We start from the raw sequence: 21,355 nt of genomic DNA on the forward strand, positions 1-21,355 counted from the left end.
TAAGGGAACTATGTCTCCCTGTAACCAACTACTCAGGAAAGCTGAGTAATATTGGTTGAACCAAACGAAGAGAAGCAGAATGTGAAGAAAACTCAAAGGGGTAGGCCACAGAATCCAAGCTAGGCTGTAATATCCTCAACTGTGTGAGAGAGCACTAGAGCCTACAGCTACGGAGCCAGCTACACTGCCTGCACTACCGACCCCAGCGCACAGGAAGTGCTTACTAAATGTGAGCTCCTCTCCTTTGTCATTCCAACTAATTCAGCAGAAAGGTATGGAGCAGAGGGGAAGCCCAACGGAAAACAGCAGGCAGGTACCCTATGCAGCAGGCTCAAACAAAGGGGGGAGGTAGAAGAGAACCTTCATCAACTGTGATAATTTCAGGAAGGGAAAAAATGTTTTCTTCTACTATTTCCTGAAATTTTTCCACCCTTCGCAATAACTGCTTCTTCCTTCACTGAAAAGTCGACAGTTGTGACTGGTAATTCCATGTATGGGCAACAAAGTGCTTCATAAACATTAATTAAGCGTTCATGTTAAAAATGTGCTTTCACCTATAATCTCACTAGATCTAAAAAGAAGGCAAGATTTTTGCAGAAGCTTACAAAGAAGCTTAGGCACAACTATGCATAAAAATCCAAAACCTAATTCCCAATTTATGTGTCATCCTGGCCACCAATTAAACATAAGAGGCTCTTTCTATTTTACTAACATTAAGTCCGGTATCTGCCTGGAAAGGACGTGACTTTCTTTTTCATAAATAATGGGAAACCATTCAGATGAAAAGAAAATAAGCAATTCCATAGTTCCATTCCCTCCTTACCTTTCTGCTTTGGGCTTTGTCCCATCTACTAGATATCTAGTGTCTGGATACTGGAAAAGCAACTCTTCCTGAAGATCTACCAATGACCTCAACAATGCTTTAAGTGCCTTGTGACCTGGGAAATAAAGCAGAGGGAAGGAACAGTTAATTATCTACAGTTCTCCAAAGTAGGTGATGCCTATGACGCTGGACTCCTGAGCAGTACTGGCTGAGGGGGTGCGCACAGGGTACGCCGGGACTGAAAACTCTCCGAAATACAGAATTCCTGAAAGGAAATAATAACAGTGCCTACCTCATAGGGTCGTTGTGAGGAACAAGCAGGGTAACAATGTGTAAGGTACTTAGAAGAGCGTCTGCAGTAAACTGTGAGTTCTTAAATTTAATAAGTTTGACACACTCCTTCCCTGCCTGTCATCATAACCAATAATTTTTTTCCTTTGGTGTTTCTTTCTCAGATATTTTTCTACAGGTTACCCATTGACCTCTTGGATTATCCCTTTACTGATCAACTCCTTAAGCAATTCCTTCTCTTCTGAAGAGCACAGCTTAGTCCTGGGGTCCCTACCACCACCACCACCACCACACCCTCCCCCAGGAGATCTCCTTTGCCTCTGGTGTGAGCTACCACCTCATTCATTCAATCTCCCAACACATACCCTTAAGGAAGGTTCCAGTTCACGAATAGAAACCCAAGTTAATGACTTTCTGTTTGCAGTACAGTCAGCCCTCGGTATCCTCAGGGGATTGGTTCTAGGAGCTCTTCCCCAGGATAACGAAACCCATGGATGCTCAAGTTCCCTATATGAAAGGGCCTAGCATTTGCATGTAACCTACACGCATCCTCCCACATACTTTAAATCATCTCTAGATTACGTACAACTAGTACAATGTAAATGCTATAAAAATCGTTGTGAATACTATGTAAATAGTTGCTAGAGTGCTGCAAATTCAAGTTTTGCTTTTTGGAACGTTCTGACATTTTTTCTTTCCAAGTATTTCTGATCCAAAATTGGTTGAATCCACGGATGCGGAACCCAAGGATATGGAGGTTCCATTGTACTGAACTGTGTATTAAAATTCTGCACACCAAGAATATGTTCTCACCTGATTCTCCTCACGACCAAAAGGATGCACGTGTAATAAAGCTGGTCAGGATTAAGTTTAAAGTCTATGACCAAGAACTTTCAGAATAAAATCTGGCCCGCTGAGAACCAAACTCTTACCTTCTTTATCAGCAAAATCCTACTAAAGGGGCTAAATAGACGTGGATAACTACTAGTTAAGTTTTGACAGCACTCAGACATCTCGCTTTATAATCAAAACTTTCCCATTTCCAGCAACTGCCAAGAAAATCTTCACATGGATGCCCCATCACTCCCTCAAACACCATGTCAGAAACAAAACTTTTTTCTTCCAACCTAATACTTCTCCTTTGTCTGATTCTCTCACCTCTGTCTAATGTTTTCACAGGAGATCACTGACATTTTGGAGCCCTTATTCAATATGTTCAGTCAGTTGCTAAATCCTGTGGTTTCCATACTTCCTATCACTAACAGTTGTCCATCTGTCTCTGGCTATGCTTCGATCACTCCTTCCCACTTTCCTTTAAGTAACTGTAATCTTCTCACAAGCATCCTTACTCTCATTTAGCAATCCCTACATTCATTTTTATTTTATATTCTAGACTAACCTCAGCCCACACGAACTTCAGTTTAAGTGATTTTTATGAATTTGATTCTGTCTCTTCGGCTTCTACCTTGCGCAGCATGAGTAGCTTCCTCACTATTTTACATCTCAACCTATTTCATCAATGGGACACCAACACATGACTCAGACAAGTTCTCCAAACAGATCACACTGCAGCATTCCATTTCAACATACGGCTAAGAGCTTACCTGAGAAAGCCTCTGCAGATTGGTCAGAAGGAACTCAATAACCCAACAGTTACTTTGCATTCCTCCAATAATCTCCGTATAAGACTATACAGGGACTTCCCTGGTGGTCCAGTGGTTAAGAATCCGCCTTCCAATGCAGTGGACCTGGGTTCGATCCCTGGTCAGGGAACTAAGATCCCACAGGCCTCGAGGCAAGTAAGCCTGCGCGCTGCAACTACCAAGCCTGCATGCCCTGGAGGCCACACGCCACAACTAGAGAGAAGCCTGAGCGCTGTAACTAGAGAAGCCCGTGAGCCACAATGAAAGATCCCGCATGCCACAAATAAGACCCGTCACAGGGACTTCCCTGGTAGCACAGTGGTTAAGAATCCACCTGCCGGGCTTCCCTGGTGGCGCAGTGGTTAGGAGTCTGCCTGCCGATGCAGGGGACGCGGGTTCATGCCCTGGTCCGGGAGGATCCCGCATGCCGCGGAGTGGCTGGGCCCGTGAGCCGCTGAGCCTGCGCTCCGCAGCGGGAGAGGCCACAACAATGAGAGGCCCGCGTACCGCAAAAAAAAAAAAAAAAAAAAAAAAGAATCCACCTGCCAATGCAGGGGACACGGGTTCAATCCCTGGTCCGGGAAGATCCCACATGCCGTGGAGCAACTAAGTCCATGCACCATAACTACTGAGCCTGCACTCTAGAGCCTGCAAGCCACAACTATTGAGCCTGCATGCCACAACTACTGAAGCCTACGCTCCTAGAGCCCGTGCTCCGTAACAAGAGAAGCCACCGCAATGAGAAGCCCGCACGCAGCAACGAAGACCCAACGCAGCCAAAAAAAGAAAAAAAAAAGACCTAATGCAGCCAAAAAAAATAAATTAATTAATAAAAATAATAAAATAAAATATTGTTCTTGTAGCCAAAAAAAAAAGGACTGGGGCTTCCCTGGTGGCACAGTGGTTGAGAGTCCGCCTGCCAATGCAGGGGACATGGGTTTGTGCCCTGGGTGTGGGAAGATCCCACATGCTGCGGAGCAGCTGGGCCCGTGAGCCATGGCTGCTGAGCCTGCGCGTCCGGAGGCTGTGCTTCGCAACGGGACTGCAACGGGAGAGGCCACAACAGTGAGAGGCCCGCATACCGCAAAAAAAAAAAAAAAGGACTATATAAATACAACTTGCTTATTTAAATGTAACAGAAGATCCTTGACCACATCTTTTCTAAATTCCACATTCTAATACTTTTATAATCAGTACATATCCACACCACTTGGGAGGACCTGCAATACCTAAATATTACCTGAAAAAAATCCAAAATGCCTTGTGTTCTAAACCCAGGTTCTCCACCTGTTACTCTGAATCTTAACAAAACAAACAAACAAAAAAACTTTTCCACCAAATATAAAAATAAAAAGTTACTCTCATGAAGAAGAAAAAAGTATCACAGAATTATTCTTCGGACAGTTTTGGGGAAATGGATTAGGCACAAACAAGATGAGAAGTAGGCAAGAAGAATAAAAAGAATAAAGATATAATAATTTTAAAAGAGAAGAATTACTTTAAATGTGCTAAGTGTGTAACTAGGATAATGCAAAATTATGTATATAAACATGTAAATTTTTAAAGTAATGAGGAAAGCAGAGAATACAAATAACTACAAATATTAGGTTACCACAAATGATCATCTATGAAAAGAGCTGAATATTATAAACAGAGATTCCATATAGCTAAGGTTCTGAAAGTTATGTTACAGCCAGAACCTTAAGAAAATAGAAGAGACACTAATACTTGGAAGGAAGCCCATGAAAACGCCGAAATCTCCTCTCATCCAAATTCTGTGCAAATATGAACCATTGTTTTTACCTCCTTTTCTAGAAACAGCTACATCTTAAGAGAGCCCATGTTCTCCAAAGTGAAACTACAAATCAATTTTGCATTTGCAAAGTAGTCTTCAAAATTCCCAAGCCTAAACCTTGAAAATATTAGGCTATGTGAAATAAGTCAGTTGCAAAAGGACAGATATTGTGTGATTACACTTATATGAGATATCTAAAAAAATGGTCAAACAGAAAATAGAAGGGTGGTTACCAAGGGCTGGGAAGAGGTGGGAATGGGGACTTATTGTTTAATGGACACAGAGTTTCAATTTGGGATGATGAAAAAGGTTTTGAAATGGACAGTGGTAATGGTTGCATAACAATGCAAATGTACTGGCTACTGAACTGTACACTTTAAAATGGTTAAAAATGGTAAATTTTATGTCATATCTATTTTACCACAATTTTTAAAAACACCTTAAAAAAACCCTAAGACCAAAGTAGTAATAATTCTACCATCCCAGTCTATCTCTCTACAGAAAAAAATCGTCTACATTCCTTCAACCTGGAGCCTAGTCCAAAAGAACAATGGAATATTATTCAGCCTTAAAATGGAGAGGAGGAAAAAAAAAAAAAAAAAAATGGAGAGGTGGGCTTCCCTGGTGGCGCAGTGGTTGAGAGTCCGCCTGCCGATGCAGGGGACACGGGTTCGTGCCCCGGTCCGGGAGAATCCCAGATGCTGCGGAGCGGCTGGGTCCGTGAGCCATGGCTGCTGAGCCTGCGCGTCTGGAGCACAGGCTCCGCAACGGGAGAGGCCACAACAGTGAGAGGCCCACGTACCGCAAGGAAAAAAAAAAAAAAGGAGAGGAATTCTGACACATGTTACCACATGGATGAACCTTGAGGACATTATGCTAAGTGAAATAAGCCAGTCACAGAAGGACAAATCCTGTATCATCCCACTTATATGAGGTACCTAGAGTAGTCCAATTCATAGCAACAGAAACGGTGCTTGCCAGGGGCTGGGGCAAGAGGGAAATGGAGATTTGTTCTTTAATGGGTATAGAGTTTTAGTTCTGCAAAATCAAAAAGTTCTGGAGACTGGCTGCACAACAATGTGAATATATTTAGTACTACTGAACTGTACACTTAAAACAGGATAGTAAATTTCATGTTACGTGTCTTTTTACAATAAAAAATTATAAGAACAGGAAAATCAAGTGCCTGTCCCTTACTTCCTCTAGTACCATGTGTCCATGATCTAAAATATGAGATCAAGAACCATGCAGGGAAGAAGCTGCAAAGCAGTTCATAATGTTTATGGCTGCTTGCCCCCAACAAGCAAGTCATAATTTGACTCTCTAATGTAACATAACCAAGAATTCTGAAAACGTCCAACAAAAAGACTACTACTTTTAAGGGCCACTTTCAAGTAGCTACACAAGCCCTTTTTTTTGGTTCAAGTCAGTTTTTAAAAATCCATCGCAGATATATTAGACAGCATATCAATCCAACAAGAAAGCAGAGAGCCAATATCAGTAAATCAAAGTGTGCCTTTCTGTTAATACTCTCTCATATGTTCTCATTTTATACACCCCTTCACCCAGTCAGAAAGTAGCCCTAAAGTATTTAAGCTCCATTCAGGGATAGCACCACCATGCATCAAAGTGTCAAGAGACCTACCAGAGGTGAAATCTGCAATTCTGTGCTGTTAACCACCAAAAAAAAAAAAAAAAAAAAGTTTATCAAAGTCAAGTCACCAGTGGCCAACACATGGACAACCTCCTGCGAAGAGATTTAGAAGCCAGAGCCCAATTCTTGTTTCTCTGTGATATTAGGGCCACATCTCCTTCTAGTAAAATTTTATGTAAAACCTGAAGAGACGATGAGCAATCCTCTGCTGGTCGCAGTAGGTCTCCTGGAAGCCACAGCTGACGAGGATGAGGAAAGACTCTCTCCCAGAGGCTCAAATCCAATAGTGAATTCTTCGCAGCCAAAAACCAAACCAAAACAAGCAACTCTCTTTAGCATTCATATAGGGCTGAATTCTATTTGTTCAACCCTATGAATGTGAAAGGGAATGGAATCAACATTTTCTAGTTCACCTCTAGCTTTTCTCCCAATTAGCGTCAGAGTTAAAAATTAACAAAAGCTGCAGATACTTTCTTCTTGTTCAAACGAACAAGCCCAAACAGTAATACTGACAGAATTCGGAATTATGATACAGTGGAGCCTTCACGTAGTTCTTTGTTGAAGAAGTTAGGGCACCTGGCCACAAAACAAATGGCGACCGTCAAGGACATATATGCTTATTTTGTCTTACATGGTCCATTTCCAGAGGCTTTTCCCTTAAGAGGAGATTAAGAAGGACCTATGCCTCACCTTATTACCAAGATTCAACCCAAGCACCTGGGCACTGGCTTTAGGAATAATTTCCCAAGTAGAGAATAAAAAGAAAGAGTACTTTACTAAGGGTCAGGAGCCCTGTATCCTAACTGACACTATCACCAACTAGTCATTTTCCACTGAGTGGACCAATTTAATCTCTTCAAGTCCCAATGGTCTCATCTATAAAATGTAGATAATCCTTTGCCTGCTTATCTTACAGAATTAAGGTGAAAAATAGCAAATGCTTTTATATATTAAGGTATTCTGCCAATTTTTTTAATGCTGTAGAAAGAGAAAGTACATTACTATCACAAAATCAGCGTCTTTCACATGGTGAAAATCTCTAGCTCTGCCTGTTCTGATCTACAGCAATAGGACTGAACTAGTATATTCATACATTCCTATATTAAGTATTCATTTACACACTACCCATATGCAAGCATTCTATATATAAAATGTCACCAATCTAAAAACCATTTTCACTTAACAGCTTTATTTTTTTCCCTGATTCATCTAGGCTGTTCGATGTAAACAAAACTGTAGGCAGAGAATAAGTGTGGACATGGGCACACAGTTCATTAATTAGATTATAAGCCAATAAGTAAAACTTCTGGCAAGGGGATGGAGGGCAACGGGAAGAGCAAATGTATGAAGTAAAATAAAGCTCACCTTATCAGTTTTTAAATATCCACACCATTATTTTTTAAGTAAATATGCAAGCATACAATTATGTATGTGCAAGTAATATAAACTCCCACATTCCTATTACCCCAGATATATACATTGAGGTAGAATATACAGATCGCAAGAGCATTTTTTTTTTCTTTCCTCCTTCTAAAGTAACTCTAGGACTGCAGCTAAACTATAGGTCAAAAGGACACACGATATACTGGCCTGAGAACAATACTTTTCATTCAAATCCATACAAGCCTGCCACTTGCAGCAGTCATCCCCGGCAATTAATCCCCCAAGAAAGACGTTTGATTAAATCTTTTCAAGCAAATCCTTTGCTTTGCTTTTGTTAGTTCACTTCTTGTCAACATCCATTAAAATATGCCTTTAATTCTCCCACAATCTTAAAAAACACCGATTCCACTGTCTTCAACTTTAATCAACTGTATGGCCGGCATTTTTCATTTCATAATAATGTGCTGCTTGGAATTCAAGAGGCAGGCTCAGCATCAATCATCTGGTAAGAATTTTTCCACTGCAATAAATATGCAAATGAGGAGAGCCAGTCAGTCGTATTTCAGGCCCGACTTGCTAGTGTTTTAAAAAAGACACAAATTTATTAATTGCCGGTGGCCAGAGGAATCCTATTACTTTGGGCATTGATTACAAAGCTGTGTGAGTGATTATTGTGCAACTCGCGGGCTACCCAGGCATGAGGAAAAATTATTAAAGCAAGGCAGAGATTATCAACTCGGAATAACAATAAGCCTTAACATTTAGGCCCTAACTTCTTCAACAAAGAATTACGTGAAGGCTGCACTGTATCATAATTCCGAATTCTGTCAGTATTACTGTTTGGGCTTGTTCTATATTCCCCAAGCAGGATGGCGTTACCAGTAAGAAAGAGCACTGCAGGTTACAAATTCCTTAACACCCACTGTGTGGATGAGTCGCTATCATTTCCAGTGTGGGTGCAACTAGAATTTTTATATATCCATGTAGGTATACACATACACAGGTGTGGGCATGTATATAACCCCCCGATTTATTAGAGAAACAGATGTACTCTTAGGAGGACCATATTTCGACTGGAACAGTAGAAGTAGTTCTGTCCCACTCTGTTGGTTGGTTCTGTGAACCAAAAGTAGGATCTTTTTTTTTTAATGGTACAAAATCACCACCAGGATAACTTTTCCAAAGCAGAGTGTGGGGACTTATATTCTAAAATCATGACAACTAATCCAAAAGCAGACTTGGGTTTTCCGACCTCAGGGAGCCCCATGGTAGAAGGCATGCAGTCTGTGCAGGGGTCTATGAGGAAATGATTTGATGGGCTAATTCTGAATGCAAAGTATTTTTGTGAGAAACATTCAGCCTAAGACATATTAAATCAAGTAAGAAAGAGGACTCAGTGGACAAAACTTATTTTTTCTCTTAAGAGAATGATGTAGGGAATTGGGGAGTAAGTGGAAGTTGAAATAAGGGCGAGGTGAAGAGACATAGGATAAAATATGTGGGGTGAGCCCCCTCACAGAAAGAAACCAAAAGGAAAAATCCTTCCCATTTTACATTACTGTCGCACTAAGTAACATGATAGATAGTGTGCATTTGAGTTCTGTGGAGGGACATCCCACTCAAGCTGTAATTTCTGACCAGGTATGAATGTGTAAGGAAGGGAAAAGAAGTGCAGAATTTCTTAGGTTTCCCTGAACACTCTCTCAAATACCTTGATGAAGTGTGTCAATAAATCCTTAAAAAGCCCTACAGGACACAGCAATCTAACTGATCAATGTACTTTCCGAAATCCACTAGCTACCTTCCGTTTCACAGTTCCTAGACAACCTCCATTGTTCCAGAGTACTTACCTGAAAAGGGAAATTTATTTTTCCCCTTTAAACAGAAAGGGTAAATGCTCAGAGCACTGAGGTACTTAAAATCCAAGTTTATTTACCACAGTAATTGCTTAAACTGTCTAATATAGGAGTTACCCTGGGAGAGTGGAGATACTTTCATTTTTATTTGATATACTTTTGAACTGTTTGAATATTTTATAAGCACATATTAAATGCTATAAAGTTAAATATTAAATGCTATAAAGTTTAAACTCTGAAGTAAGGGAACTTGTTAAAAATAAAATTAAAACCACAATCCAAGTAACCTTCTGTTTCATATAAAATAGTCTGATCCTTTCATATTAAAAAGCCTTTAAATAAACAGGTAGTGAACTGTCCCGAACCAAGTGCCCAAATTCTCTATACAGTATGGGTCTGGAAATGGGGGTTCCCATGCAGTTAATCCTTCCTCTCTCAGTATCCTTCACAGCATTGCTACAACACATATTGTACTGTGCATGTTGTAAGCAGCTTGAGACACAGACCTTGTCCTGCCACTCTAGCAGCCAACACATCATTTGGGCCATAAAAAGTACTCTACAAATATTTCAGTTGCAGAGAATTGATGCCCAAGTCACATGACAGAACATCTAACTACACTATCATTTCCAAATCTAAATGCTGACAAGCAAACAAAATGTGGACTCCCTATCTGCTACCTTCAACAACTGTGTATCCTCAACAAACTGACCTTTTGTTAACAGAAGCAAGGTAATCAAGCTTAACTTTTTCCTTATTTGAACACGCCAACTATAAGATGTATAGGCTACTCCTAAGAGTCTCAAAACCACTGTATCAGATTTAAGAACTTACAAACATGAAAATAATTAACAATTTTTGTTAGGCATGTTACAATGCATTCTCATGAAAAGTCATTATCGCCACTTGGATAAACTGAGGCTCAGAAAATAAAAGATTATTTTATTTGCGTTCCTTTTAATATTAGCGAAGGTAAGCACTGCTTATTCATCAACCCAAAAATGAAACATGTTGAGATGCTGCTTTCATGTAAAAACATTTAAATGATGCTTAAAAAGTGGTTTACCTATCTCCACACCTTGCTGTGAGCATCCTGAGGCAGGGACTGAACCGCTCACCTTGGTATACTGGGTGTTGGCAAACGGCAGACTCCACACTGTTGAATGAATAACTGAATAAAAATGACATCCTAATATTCTTCCTGGCATGCGCTTTTTGTGTGTGCATTTCAAATCTCCAAAGAACTAACTATAAGTATAGTACCAGTATTTATTTATATAACCCCTTTAAGAAGAGGGAAACAAATACTGTGGCCACAGAGCTATAGCCTAAGAAAAAAACTATTACCACTATTAAGATTAATAGCTAACACTTATCAAGGACCTACTAAGTACCAGACACTAGCCTGAGCACTTTTCATGTAGTAACTCATTTAAATCCTCACAACAATCCTTTCAGGTACATACTATTATTATATCACCGTTATACAGATGAAGAAAATGAAACACTACTACAAGCTTTAAAAAAAAACTGCACGTTTTTCATTTTCTAGATCAATGTACCTTTATGGGATATGTATCAAAACTACCTGGAAAACGAAATGAAATTTTCAATTCCAAAAAAATGACAAAACTGCCCTCCTCAATACCATGACACAATAAAAAGCACTAGTGAGGGGACTTCCCTGGTGGTCCAGTGGTTAAGACTCCATGCTCCCAATGCAGGGGGCCCGGGTTCGATCCCTGGTCAGGGAACTAGATCCCGCATGCTGCAACTAAGACCCAGCACAGCCAAATAAATAAATAATTTAAAAAACAAACAAACAAAAAACAGTAGTGAGTTTCTGTTAAAATGCTATATCTAAATTTGGTCCTCACACTTGAAAAAACAAAGTGGAGAAATTAAAGAAAGCCCAAATCATACGGATGGAAGGCAGGTCCTGTAAGACAAGATAAAAGAATATTTGCTTAACCCGAAAAAGAAAATGTTAAGAAATGGATTAATAGTCTCCAAAATTCAAATGGCCAAATACATCCAAAAAAAGATGCTTAGCCTTACTTAAAAAAAAAAAAATTAAAGCAATGTGATACTTTTCTGATAGTGCTTGATGCTGGCAAGAATGTGAAGGGGCACTCTCCATACACAACTGATAAGAGTTAATTAGCTCAACGGATCCTGAAAGCAATCTGGCAAAAAGTATCAAAGTTTTACAAACGCATGCCTCCTGACCCTACTATTCCACTTCTAGAAATTAATTCTAGAGAAATAATCAGATAAGAAAGCAAAGAGGTGGCTACAAAAACATTAATTTTTAGCATTATTTATAATAGGTAAAAACAGCAAACATCTTAAGTGCCCATTTATAAGGTATTTAGTCAAATAACTTTCTGGGCAGCTGTTGAAAAGGATAAGTATAAACAGAATTTGGTCTGAATACACTAAACCATAAATACTTTGGGGGATAACTGAAGTAATCTGAGTATGGAGTGGACATATTACTTAGGACTGTTAGGAAGTATTGATTTGGTTAGAGGAGATGACAGTGTTACATAGGAAACACTCTTACTTTTTAGAGCTATTTATAGAAGTATTTAGAGGCAAAATGACATGATGATGAGTACTTTAAAATACTTCAGGAAAAAAAATGAAAACAAAGATAGCATAGTATTTTTTTTAAAGAAAGAACAGGTGGGCTTCCCTGGTGGCGTAGTGGTTGAGAATCTGCCTGCCAATGCGGGGGATGTGGGTTCGGGCCCTGGTCTGGGAAGATCCCACATGCCACAGAGCAACTGGGCCCGTGAGCCACAACTACTGAGCCTGCGCGTCAGGAGCCTGTGCTCCGCAACAAGAGAGACCGTGATAGTGAAAGGCCCCCGCACCGCGATGAAGAGTGGCCCCCGCTTGCCGCAACTAGAGAAAGCCCTCGCACGAAACAAAGACCCAACACAGCCAAAACTAAATAAATAAATTTTTAAAAAATCTTTCCCTAAAAAAAAAATAACAGGTAAGACATATTTATTAACGTGGGAAGATGGTTTTAGTTCAACGTATCCTTATGATCTCATTTACAGTTTAAAAAAAGGTTAAATTGACATAAATACCTAGAAGAATATACACCAAACTGCTAGAGAGAGTTCTCTCTGAAGAGCACTATTAATAGAAAGGAAAAAGAGGACTTTCACCATCCATGTTACATATTTCAGGATTAGGTCGGGGGAGGGGGATAATTAGTACTGTTTGAAAAAGAATTTTTTTTTACTACAAACTTCACTTTAATAATTTTTTTAAAAAGCTGATTAAGATTAAATAAATATATTCAAGTACACAGAGAGGTCTTCTGAAGTAGATATAATTCTTCCTGTCAACAGAATAATCAAACAAAAAGACAGATTAAAATAAAAGCAGGAGAAATTAGAAGTAGCCATACATTTGATTGACAAGAAGATCACCCATCCCTAGAACTAATTTAAAATTTTCCCTGTATGGTCACAAAAGAAATATGAAAGACCAATAAATGTAAGGAAAAAATGTTTACCCTCGTTAAACACTGGGGAATGTAAATTTTTAAAAAATGCAAATTAAAAGAAGCAGAAACCATTTTCCACCTATCAAAGTGACAAAGATGAAACAAAATTATAATATCCAGGGTTGACAACGATAAGGGAAACTGACATTCATATAAAGAAGATGAAAATGTAAACTGATTCAGCTTTTCTGGAGGGCGACTTGGCCATACAGATCAAATGCCTTAAAATTGTGCATATCCTTAGAACACATACTAATTCCACACCTAGAAATTTATTTTATGAAACAAAGTTATCACAGATGTGAGTAAAGATTTAGTAACAATAATGTTTACTGCATTATTTATAAAAATGAAAAACTGGAAACAATCCAAATGTCCAACAATAAAGAACTAGTTAAACTACCCATATGATGGAAAGTCTCTGCTGCCATTAAAAATAATGCTGTAGAACAATATTTAATGACATGGAAAAATATTCATGATCTCTGTTAAGTAGAAAAAAGCACACTGCAAAACAGAATATAGAATATGGTTCCATTTTTGTTCTAACTACACACCCACAGAGGGAAAGAAAACCAGAAAATATTTATACCATATACCAAAATATTAAAAGTACATAACTCCAGCTGCTGAGATTGAGGAAGATTATTTCCTTACTTTCCCTTGGCCATTTTCTAAATTTTATATAATGAATATGTAGCACATTTATAATAAGAAAAACACATTTTTATCTTTTTCTTTATCACTTAAAAAAAGTCTTGCCTGCCTAGGGGAGGGACTAGATCATCTGATCCCCCAAGGGCCCTTCTAGCTCTCTTACTGAAAAAGCAGTACGAAGGAATGATCTTTAGAAAAACTGAAGGATACATTTACGATTCACACTCTAAGCCTTCTGTTTTACAACAAATTCATCTCCATCTCTCTCCTGCCTTCATTCCTTTAAGCTTTGGCATTTATTCCATTTCTTTATTCCCTCATACTTTCTTTAAAGGGAAGATTAAAAAAAAAAAAACACAGATTAGAGTAGTTCAGACTATGTGCATAGTGATGGTCTAGAGCAGTGGTTCTGAAGCAAAGCAGACGTCATACTGGCCTTGCCTCTAACTGTGTGGCCTTAACCAGGTTACTTAACCTAAGACTTGATTTCCTCTTCTGTACAACATAGTTATCAGCCAGCCCCTATTTCACAGGCTGCCATGAGAACTAAATGAGACATTCGTAAAAACTTAATACAGTGCATGGGGAGTAGTGCCAACTAACAAATGGGAGCTATTTTTATTATTTTTAGAGGATAGTGGCATCCTGCATTGTACTTGCTCAATAAAATACCAAGATAGAAGTAAATTAACCAACCCGATTCTCAAAAGGTCACTTCTGATTTCTTTTCCCTCGTGTTCTTCTACCGCATGAGCCTTACTGAGGACACGGGAAATGCTTTCTAATCACTCGAGTTAGCACATTTGTCTCTGCCCTCTTCCAAACCCCCACCACTGCTGACATTCACGTAGCATAGATTATGTGCCATCTTAAGGACGAAAGAATCTTTAAGATTATCTGAACAGCCCCTCTACCTATAAAAATTTTCCTTGCATGAAACAATATGAATAGCTAGTAAAAACTCTTCTCAAAATAGTAGCATTTTGGACTTATACAGAAGCAAATTTATTCAACTGCCTCAAGAAAAACAGAATCTGGGAGATTTGAGACTAAACACCAAGCAAAACAATCAATATTACATGAGAGCAAATGAAAAATTACCAAAGAACTCAAACGAAAGTGTAGTCCAAGCACAACAAACTTTCAAAGCAAGTAATATGGGCAAATTTATTTGGGGACAGGTAATAAATTTAATAATTATAATAATCAAGAGAGAATTGTCTAAAGGTATCATGACATACTGACTTTCTCTAAGATAATTTATAACTAACATAATAATAGCCTTTGCTTTTATTCCCCACACCTCCCAATCTCCTCTCCTTGTCAAACTTCCATTAAAGCTTAATGGAGGGCTTCCCTGGTGGCGCAGTGGTTGAGAGTCCGCCTGCCAATGCAAGGGACACAGGTTCGTGCCCCGGTCCGGGAAGATCCCACATGCCGTGGAGTGGCTGGGCCCATGAGCCGTGGCCGCTGAGCCTGCGTTTCCGGAGCCTGTGCTCCACAATGGGAGAGGCCACAACAGTGAGAGGCCCGCGTACCGCCCAAAAAAAAAAAAAAAAAAAGCTTAATGGAAAAATATATATAGTGGAAGAAAATATATATTAAATATATTAAAATATCTGGAAGAATACACTTCCATTGTTTTCTCTGAGAAGGAGGTATGGGAATTTGGGAAAGTGGAAGAACTTTCACATACATCTCTACTGTTTATGTATTTTTTTTACCGTGAAGATTTTATATATACCTTTATATATAAAGATATATGTAAAGATTTTACATATATATTGTAATGGAAGAGTATAAGGACAAATTAAATTAAGTCCCATAAAAGCCCTAGCAAGTTTCATAAATATCAGGGGAAAAAAGGTCACCACTCTTTCGAAAAATGCTTTGCAGCTTCTCATGGTATTTTTAAAGATGGACTAGCTACTGTTGGGAAAATACATTATAAGTAGGTAAGCATTAGCCATGGTTGAAACTGGAAAGCAGGAACCTGCTAAACCAGTGATCTGATTTCACATTTCCAACTGCTTTTATACCATCTAACATATCAAGATGGAGACCACCTCCAGCTTTGACCAAGGCGTCCAAAAGAAATGGTAACAACCCAAACACTTTGGAAAGTCATTTCATGAAAAGGAAACTCACAAAAGGAATATTATGAAACAGCATACTTGACATAAGCACAGGTGTATGTTCTTCTAGATGTCTGGGGTTATTTGGATTATGAAAGGCAACCTCATTTATCAGTACAACTACTATTACCAAGAGGAAAAAAAAATCTGCAAATTCAGAGTAAACAGAATTAGGCCTCCTACATTTAGCCAAGTGAAACAACCAACAAAAACCACACACATAAATTCTCTATGTCTTTCAGAGGTTTTTTCCCCTTTAAACAAAGGATTTACTTTCTGCTCTTCCTGTGGCCCCCTACATTTGGATCCCTCTTTCCTACTTTGGTACAATGTATCCCTAAGTAGTTTCAATGAGTTGTGAATTAATTGTCATTCACAAGCCGAAAAAAAAGAAGAAGAAGAAAGAAAGAAAAAGCAGGATTAACTGCAATTGCCACTACAACGGAGAAACTTGCATCTTGCACTCTTACCATGTAAATAAGGCACAGATCCTGCAGGAACATGCCAAACACCAAGATTCTTAATTAATGGAGCTCTTTAATGTGCAAATCAGGAACAAATTGCAAGTTCTGACTTGCATTGATTATGAAAACATTAATTGAATGAGCAAGACCCTAAAAAAAAGACACAATCCTAAGTCTTCAAAGAGACCAAAAGAATACAAAGCTCTGGAAACCAGACAAGTCTGACCAATGTGTAAAATGTAAACCTAAAACTGAGGCCTGCTCACTAGTACACAATGAATTTAAAAACAAGAAACAAAAACCTCAACAGTTTAATCAGAAAGCAATCACCATAAAAGCGTCTATTCCACCAACATCTAGCATTAAGCAGAAAAATGACTGTTCACTCCAGAAGCTCACAGACACTGCTTTAATGAAAAAAAAACCCTTTATATATACACACACTTATATGTATATAGGTCTAACAAAACAGTGCTGTCTCTTTAAAAAGAAATTCATCCTATATAAATTATAGCCATAAACTTTTCCTGCAGTGCAGTCTAATTAATTCTTGTTCTATATACAAAGGGAAATGCTGGGTGACAAATGGGTGTGAAGCCAGAAAGCTGCCAGGTCTGCAAAACATTTTCTACTTCAATTTATAAGCAATTTTGCAGTAAATCATCAACCAGAACCTGGAATCTCAGGAATCTCTGAGTGTCCAAACCACATTATATCACTTATCAAAGAGAGAAGGAAAAGGAGTTTAAAGACATCTCATTTTTCAGTTCTAACCCACATCAAAATCTAGAAGCTCTGCATAATCTATTATTCTCTTCTGGGTAAGGTTTTAGTACCAGAGATATATTTTTCAAGCAAAAATGACACTATAGGTTGATGTAGCCCATTCCTCCATCCCTAGAAGTACTGTATCATGTACCCATTACCATAAGAAATATTCCCAGAGTTATGTGGGAATAACCACATAACTATTTACACCCCTCCCTCAATCTAAGCAAAATGTTCACAATCAAGCCAAGCGGAAGGGTTCAGAGGCAAGCCAGCGGACAAAATTTAGGGATGAAACACTCCAAGGAAATGAGTCTACCGAAGAGGAAAATAGAAACTTACAGGAAACAAAGAAGAAAGCAGGGCTGCCCCTTTGTAGTCAAACCCTTCCCCCACCCCTAACCTCTGCCAGCCACTGATCTATTCTCCATCCCTTTAGTTTTACTTTTTCCAAAATGTCATATAAATGGAATGTTAAAGTATACATATAATATTTTGAGACTGGCATCTTTCACTAGCATAATACCTTTGAGATTCATCAGTGATTCTGCATTTATCAATATTTTGCTCCTTTTTATTGCTGAGTAATGTACCACAATTTATCTGTTTGTCTACTGAAGGACATTTGAGCTGTTTCCAGTTTTTGGTGATTATGATTAATGCTGCTATAAACACACACATACAAGTCTTTGTGCGGACATATGTTTTCATTTCTCTAGGGAAAATATCTAAAAGTAGGACTGCTGGATCATCTCGTAAATATACGTTTAACTTTATAAAAAAACTAGCTTTCTTCCACAGTGGCTATACCATTTTGCATTCCCACCAGCAATGCATGGAAGCTCCAGTTGCTCTGCACCCTTGCTGACACTTGATGTTGTCAGGTGTTTGTTTTTGGTCATTCTAATAGGTATATAGGGGCATCTCCTTGTGGTTTTAATTTGCATTTCCATCAACACTAATGATTATGTTAAATAAACATCTTTTCATGTGCTTATTTGTCATCATATATCTTCCTTGGTAAAGTTTCTGTTCAAGTATTTTGCCCTTTTTTTTTAAAGGGTATTTTTTATTGTTGGGTTTTAAGAGTTCTTCATATATCCTGGACACAAATCCTTTGTCAGATGAGTGATTTGCAAATATTTTCTTTCAGTCTGTAGCTCTTCTTTTCATTCTGTTAATGCGTCTTTCACAGAGCAAAAGATTTCCTTCTGATTTAGTCCAATCATCAGTTTGTTCTTTTAAGGATTATGCTTTTGATGATCTAAGAACTCTCTCTAACCAAAGGTCATGGAGATTTTTCTCCCATGTGTTCTTCAAAACACTTTATAGTTTTATGCTTAACATTCAAGTTGATGAAGTATTTTGTTAATTTTTGTATGAAGTATGAGCTGTAAGTTGAAGTTCACTTTTTTTGCAAATGAATGTACTATTGTACTAGCACCATTTGTTGAAAAGACTATCTTTCTCCACTACCTCTGCACCTTTGTGAAAAGCCAATTGCCTATATTTGTGAGAATCTATTTCTGAACTCTCTATTTTATTCCACTAGCTAAAATAAATTTAAAAGGAATAAACCCACAAAGGAAGGACAAAGTACAAGCATACCTTGTTTCATCGCACTTCGCAGATACCCTGTGTTTTACAAATTGAAGGTTTCTGGCAACCCTGTATCGAGCGAGTCTATAGGCACCATTTCCCAACGCATTTGCTCACTTCATGTCTCTGTGTCACAGTTTAGTTAGTCTCACAATATTTCAAACATTTCCATTATTATCATATCTGTTTCGGTGATCTGTGATCAGTGATGTCTGATGTTACAGTTGTGACTATCTCGGGGTGCCACAAACCATGCCCATATAAGACAGTGAACTCAAAACTGATTGTTGAAATGACAACAAAGGATTTAGAACATTACATGAACTTAGCTGATAAAGCAGTGGGAGGGTTTGAGACGACTGACTCCAATTTTGAAAAAGGTTCTACTGTGAGTAAAACACTATCAAACAGCATCACCTGCGACAGAGAAATCATTCATGAAAGGAACAATCACTGCGGCAAACTTCACCGCCCCCCGCCTCCAGCAAACACCACCCCCCACGCCCCCAACACCCCCACCACCCCGCTGCCTCCCCGCAATCAGTCAGCAGCCATCAACATCAAGGCAAGACCCTCCACCGGCCAAAAGATTACAACTCACTGAAGGCTCAGATGACAGTTAGCATTTTGTAGCACTAAAGCATTTTTTAATTAAGGTATGCAGATTTTTTTTAGACATAATGCTATTGCTATTATACACTTAATAGTATAGTGCAGCCATAACTTTTATATGCACTGGGAAACAAAAACAGTCATGTGAGTCACTTTATTGAGATATTCGCTTTATTGCAGTGGTTTGGAAATGAACCTGCAATATCTCTGAGGTATACCTGGATAAGAGAGATGACAGAAACTAAGTTTTGTAAGCTAAAAAGCCAATGACTACACGGTTATTAGAATGTCTGAAATTAAAAAGACTGACCATGCCAAGTGTTAATAAGGATGTGAAGCAAGTGGAACTTTTATACACTGCTGGGAGGATTATAAAATGGTATAACCACTTTAGAAAACAGCTTGGCAGTTTCTATGAAAACTAAACATATTTACCATGTGACCCAGCCATTCCGTTCTTAGTTCTTCAGGAGGCATGAAGTATATGTCCATACAAAAGCATGCACACAAATGTTCACGGCAGCTTTATCCATAACAGCTAAAAACCAGAAACAAAACAAAGCAAATGTGCTATATCCATATACTACTACTACTACTACTCAGCAATGAACTGCTGATATAGGCAAAAACATGGCTGAATCTCAAAATAATTACACTGAGTGAAAGACAGACGAGAAGAGTACAAACTGCATGATTCCATTTATATAAAACTCTAGAAAATGCAAACTAATCTACAGTGACAGAGAGTAATTAGTGGTTGCCGAGGAATGGGGAGGGACAGAGACAGAGATTACAAAGAGGCTGAGGAACTTCTGGGGATGAGGAATATGTTCGTCATCTTCACTGTGGTGATGGTTTCACGTGTGTACACAGAGGTCAAATTGTACAGATGCTGCTGACAGGTGAAGTAAGATGAGGACTGAGAACTGACCATTTAACTCAGCAACATGGTGGTCATCTGTGACCCTGAGGAGCAGTTTTGGTGGAGCAAGAGGGATACAGGCTTGACTGGAATGCGTTCATGAGAGAAGAGAAAGGGATTCAAGACAGTGAGTACAGACAACTCTTTCCAGGGATGCTGTTTACAGGGTTAGGGTTACAGAAATGGGACCTATATGCAGGTTACTGTATGTCAATTATAGCTCAATAAACCAGTTTTTTTTTTTTTTTTAAGCAGATGGACAAATAACTGACTTAGCAAACCTGAGCTAGTTGACCTTGGTGCTGGCAGTGAAGAAAAAGAAGCAATCCCCTCACGGTCCGCAAATACAACCCCAGAAGCTTCAAGAACTAGCAGTGCCAGGCACCTCTAGGAGAGGAGAGGAAGGTAGGGCTACAAACAGTCAACACACCTCTTTACTCAGGCAGACGTTTAGAGGTTTATCCCTTGAAGAGAGTTAAACATAGGGTCTCTGGACAGGGGGACACCAGACACAGCTGAGGCAAGGGCATAGTTCTCGAAACGGGGAATAAGCAGAAGTTCACAGACTGAATGCTGAGACCCCCAGCCTACCCACCTCCTACGATGCTGGCAGCCAGGCAGGAGATTAGAAGTTCTCTAGCAACTAAGATCCCATAAAGAACAAAGATCTAAAAATACTGACATGGGGGTTTCCCCACATGGCCCAGATAGAGCACTTTACAATGGAAACCACAAAGAGCCTCATCCAAACATACAAAGCTGCTAATCAGCTTCTGAGTACCCCACTCTTGAAAGTCAACAGTGGACAAGAGAGCACCAAATATTTGAAGAAAGCATCTAACATATTACACCCAGGTTAAAACAAAAGAAAAGAAAGCAGCGTGGAGGAAACAGACTACTCAGGAAGAACTCTTAAGACTATACATACATATATACACCAGGTATATCCCCAGAGAAATAAAATGTATGACAAGAAATAAAAATACTCAACAGATGAGAAAATAAAGCTGAGGAAATGTCTTAGGAAGTGGTGGCGGGGGGGGGGGGAGAGAAAAGAAAAAAAAGACAGAGAGAAAGAACTGGAAAACTGAAGAGAAAAAAAAAGAAGAAAATCAGACGAAAAGTCTAACACCAAATGATAGGCCTTGCAGAAAAAGAAAAGAAAAGAGAGGGTAGAAAAATCACTAACAAAATAATTTCAAGAAAATTTCCGAGGACTGAAAGATA

At 38.9% G+C, this 21,355-nt stretch overlaps 1 protein-coding gene across 3 annotated transcripts in view; it reads right to left on the reverse strand.

The window, feature by feature from the left end:
• Positions 1-21,355, reverse strand: part of AATF (apoptosis antagonizing transcription factor) — a 98,816-nt gene that overhangs the window by 60,634 nt on the left and 16,827 nt on the right. For all 3 annotated transcript variants that reach the window (XM_082678955.1, XM_082678954.1, XM_082678956.1), the window contains exon 5: positions 824-938. In XM_082678955.1, coding sequence (XP_082535081.1) covers positions 824-938 — 115 coding nt within the window. The remainder of the gene's footprint in view (positions 1-823; positions 939-21,355) is intronic.

The sequence above is a fragment of the Grampus griseus genome, assembly GCF_964374135.1.
Source record: "Grampus griseus genome assembly, chromosome: 20".
Classification (NCBI taxonomy): Eukaryota; Metazoa; Chordata; class Mammalia; order Artiodactyla; family Delphinidae; genus Grampus; species Grampus griseus.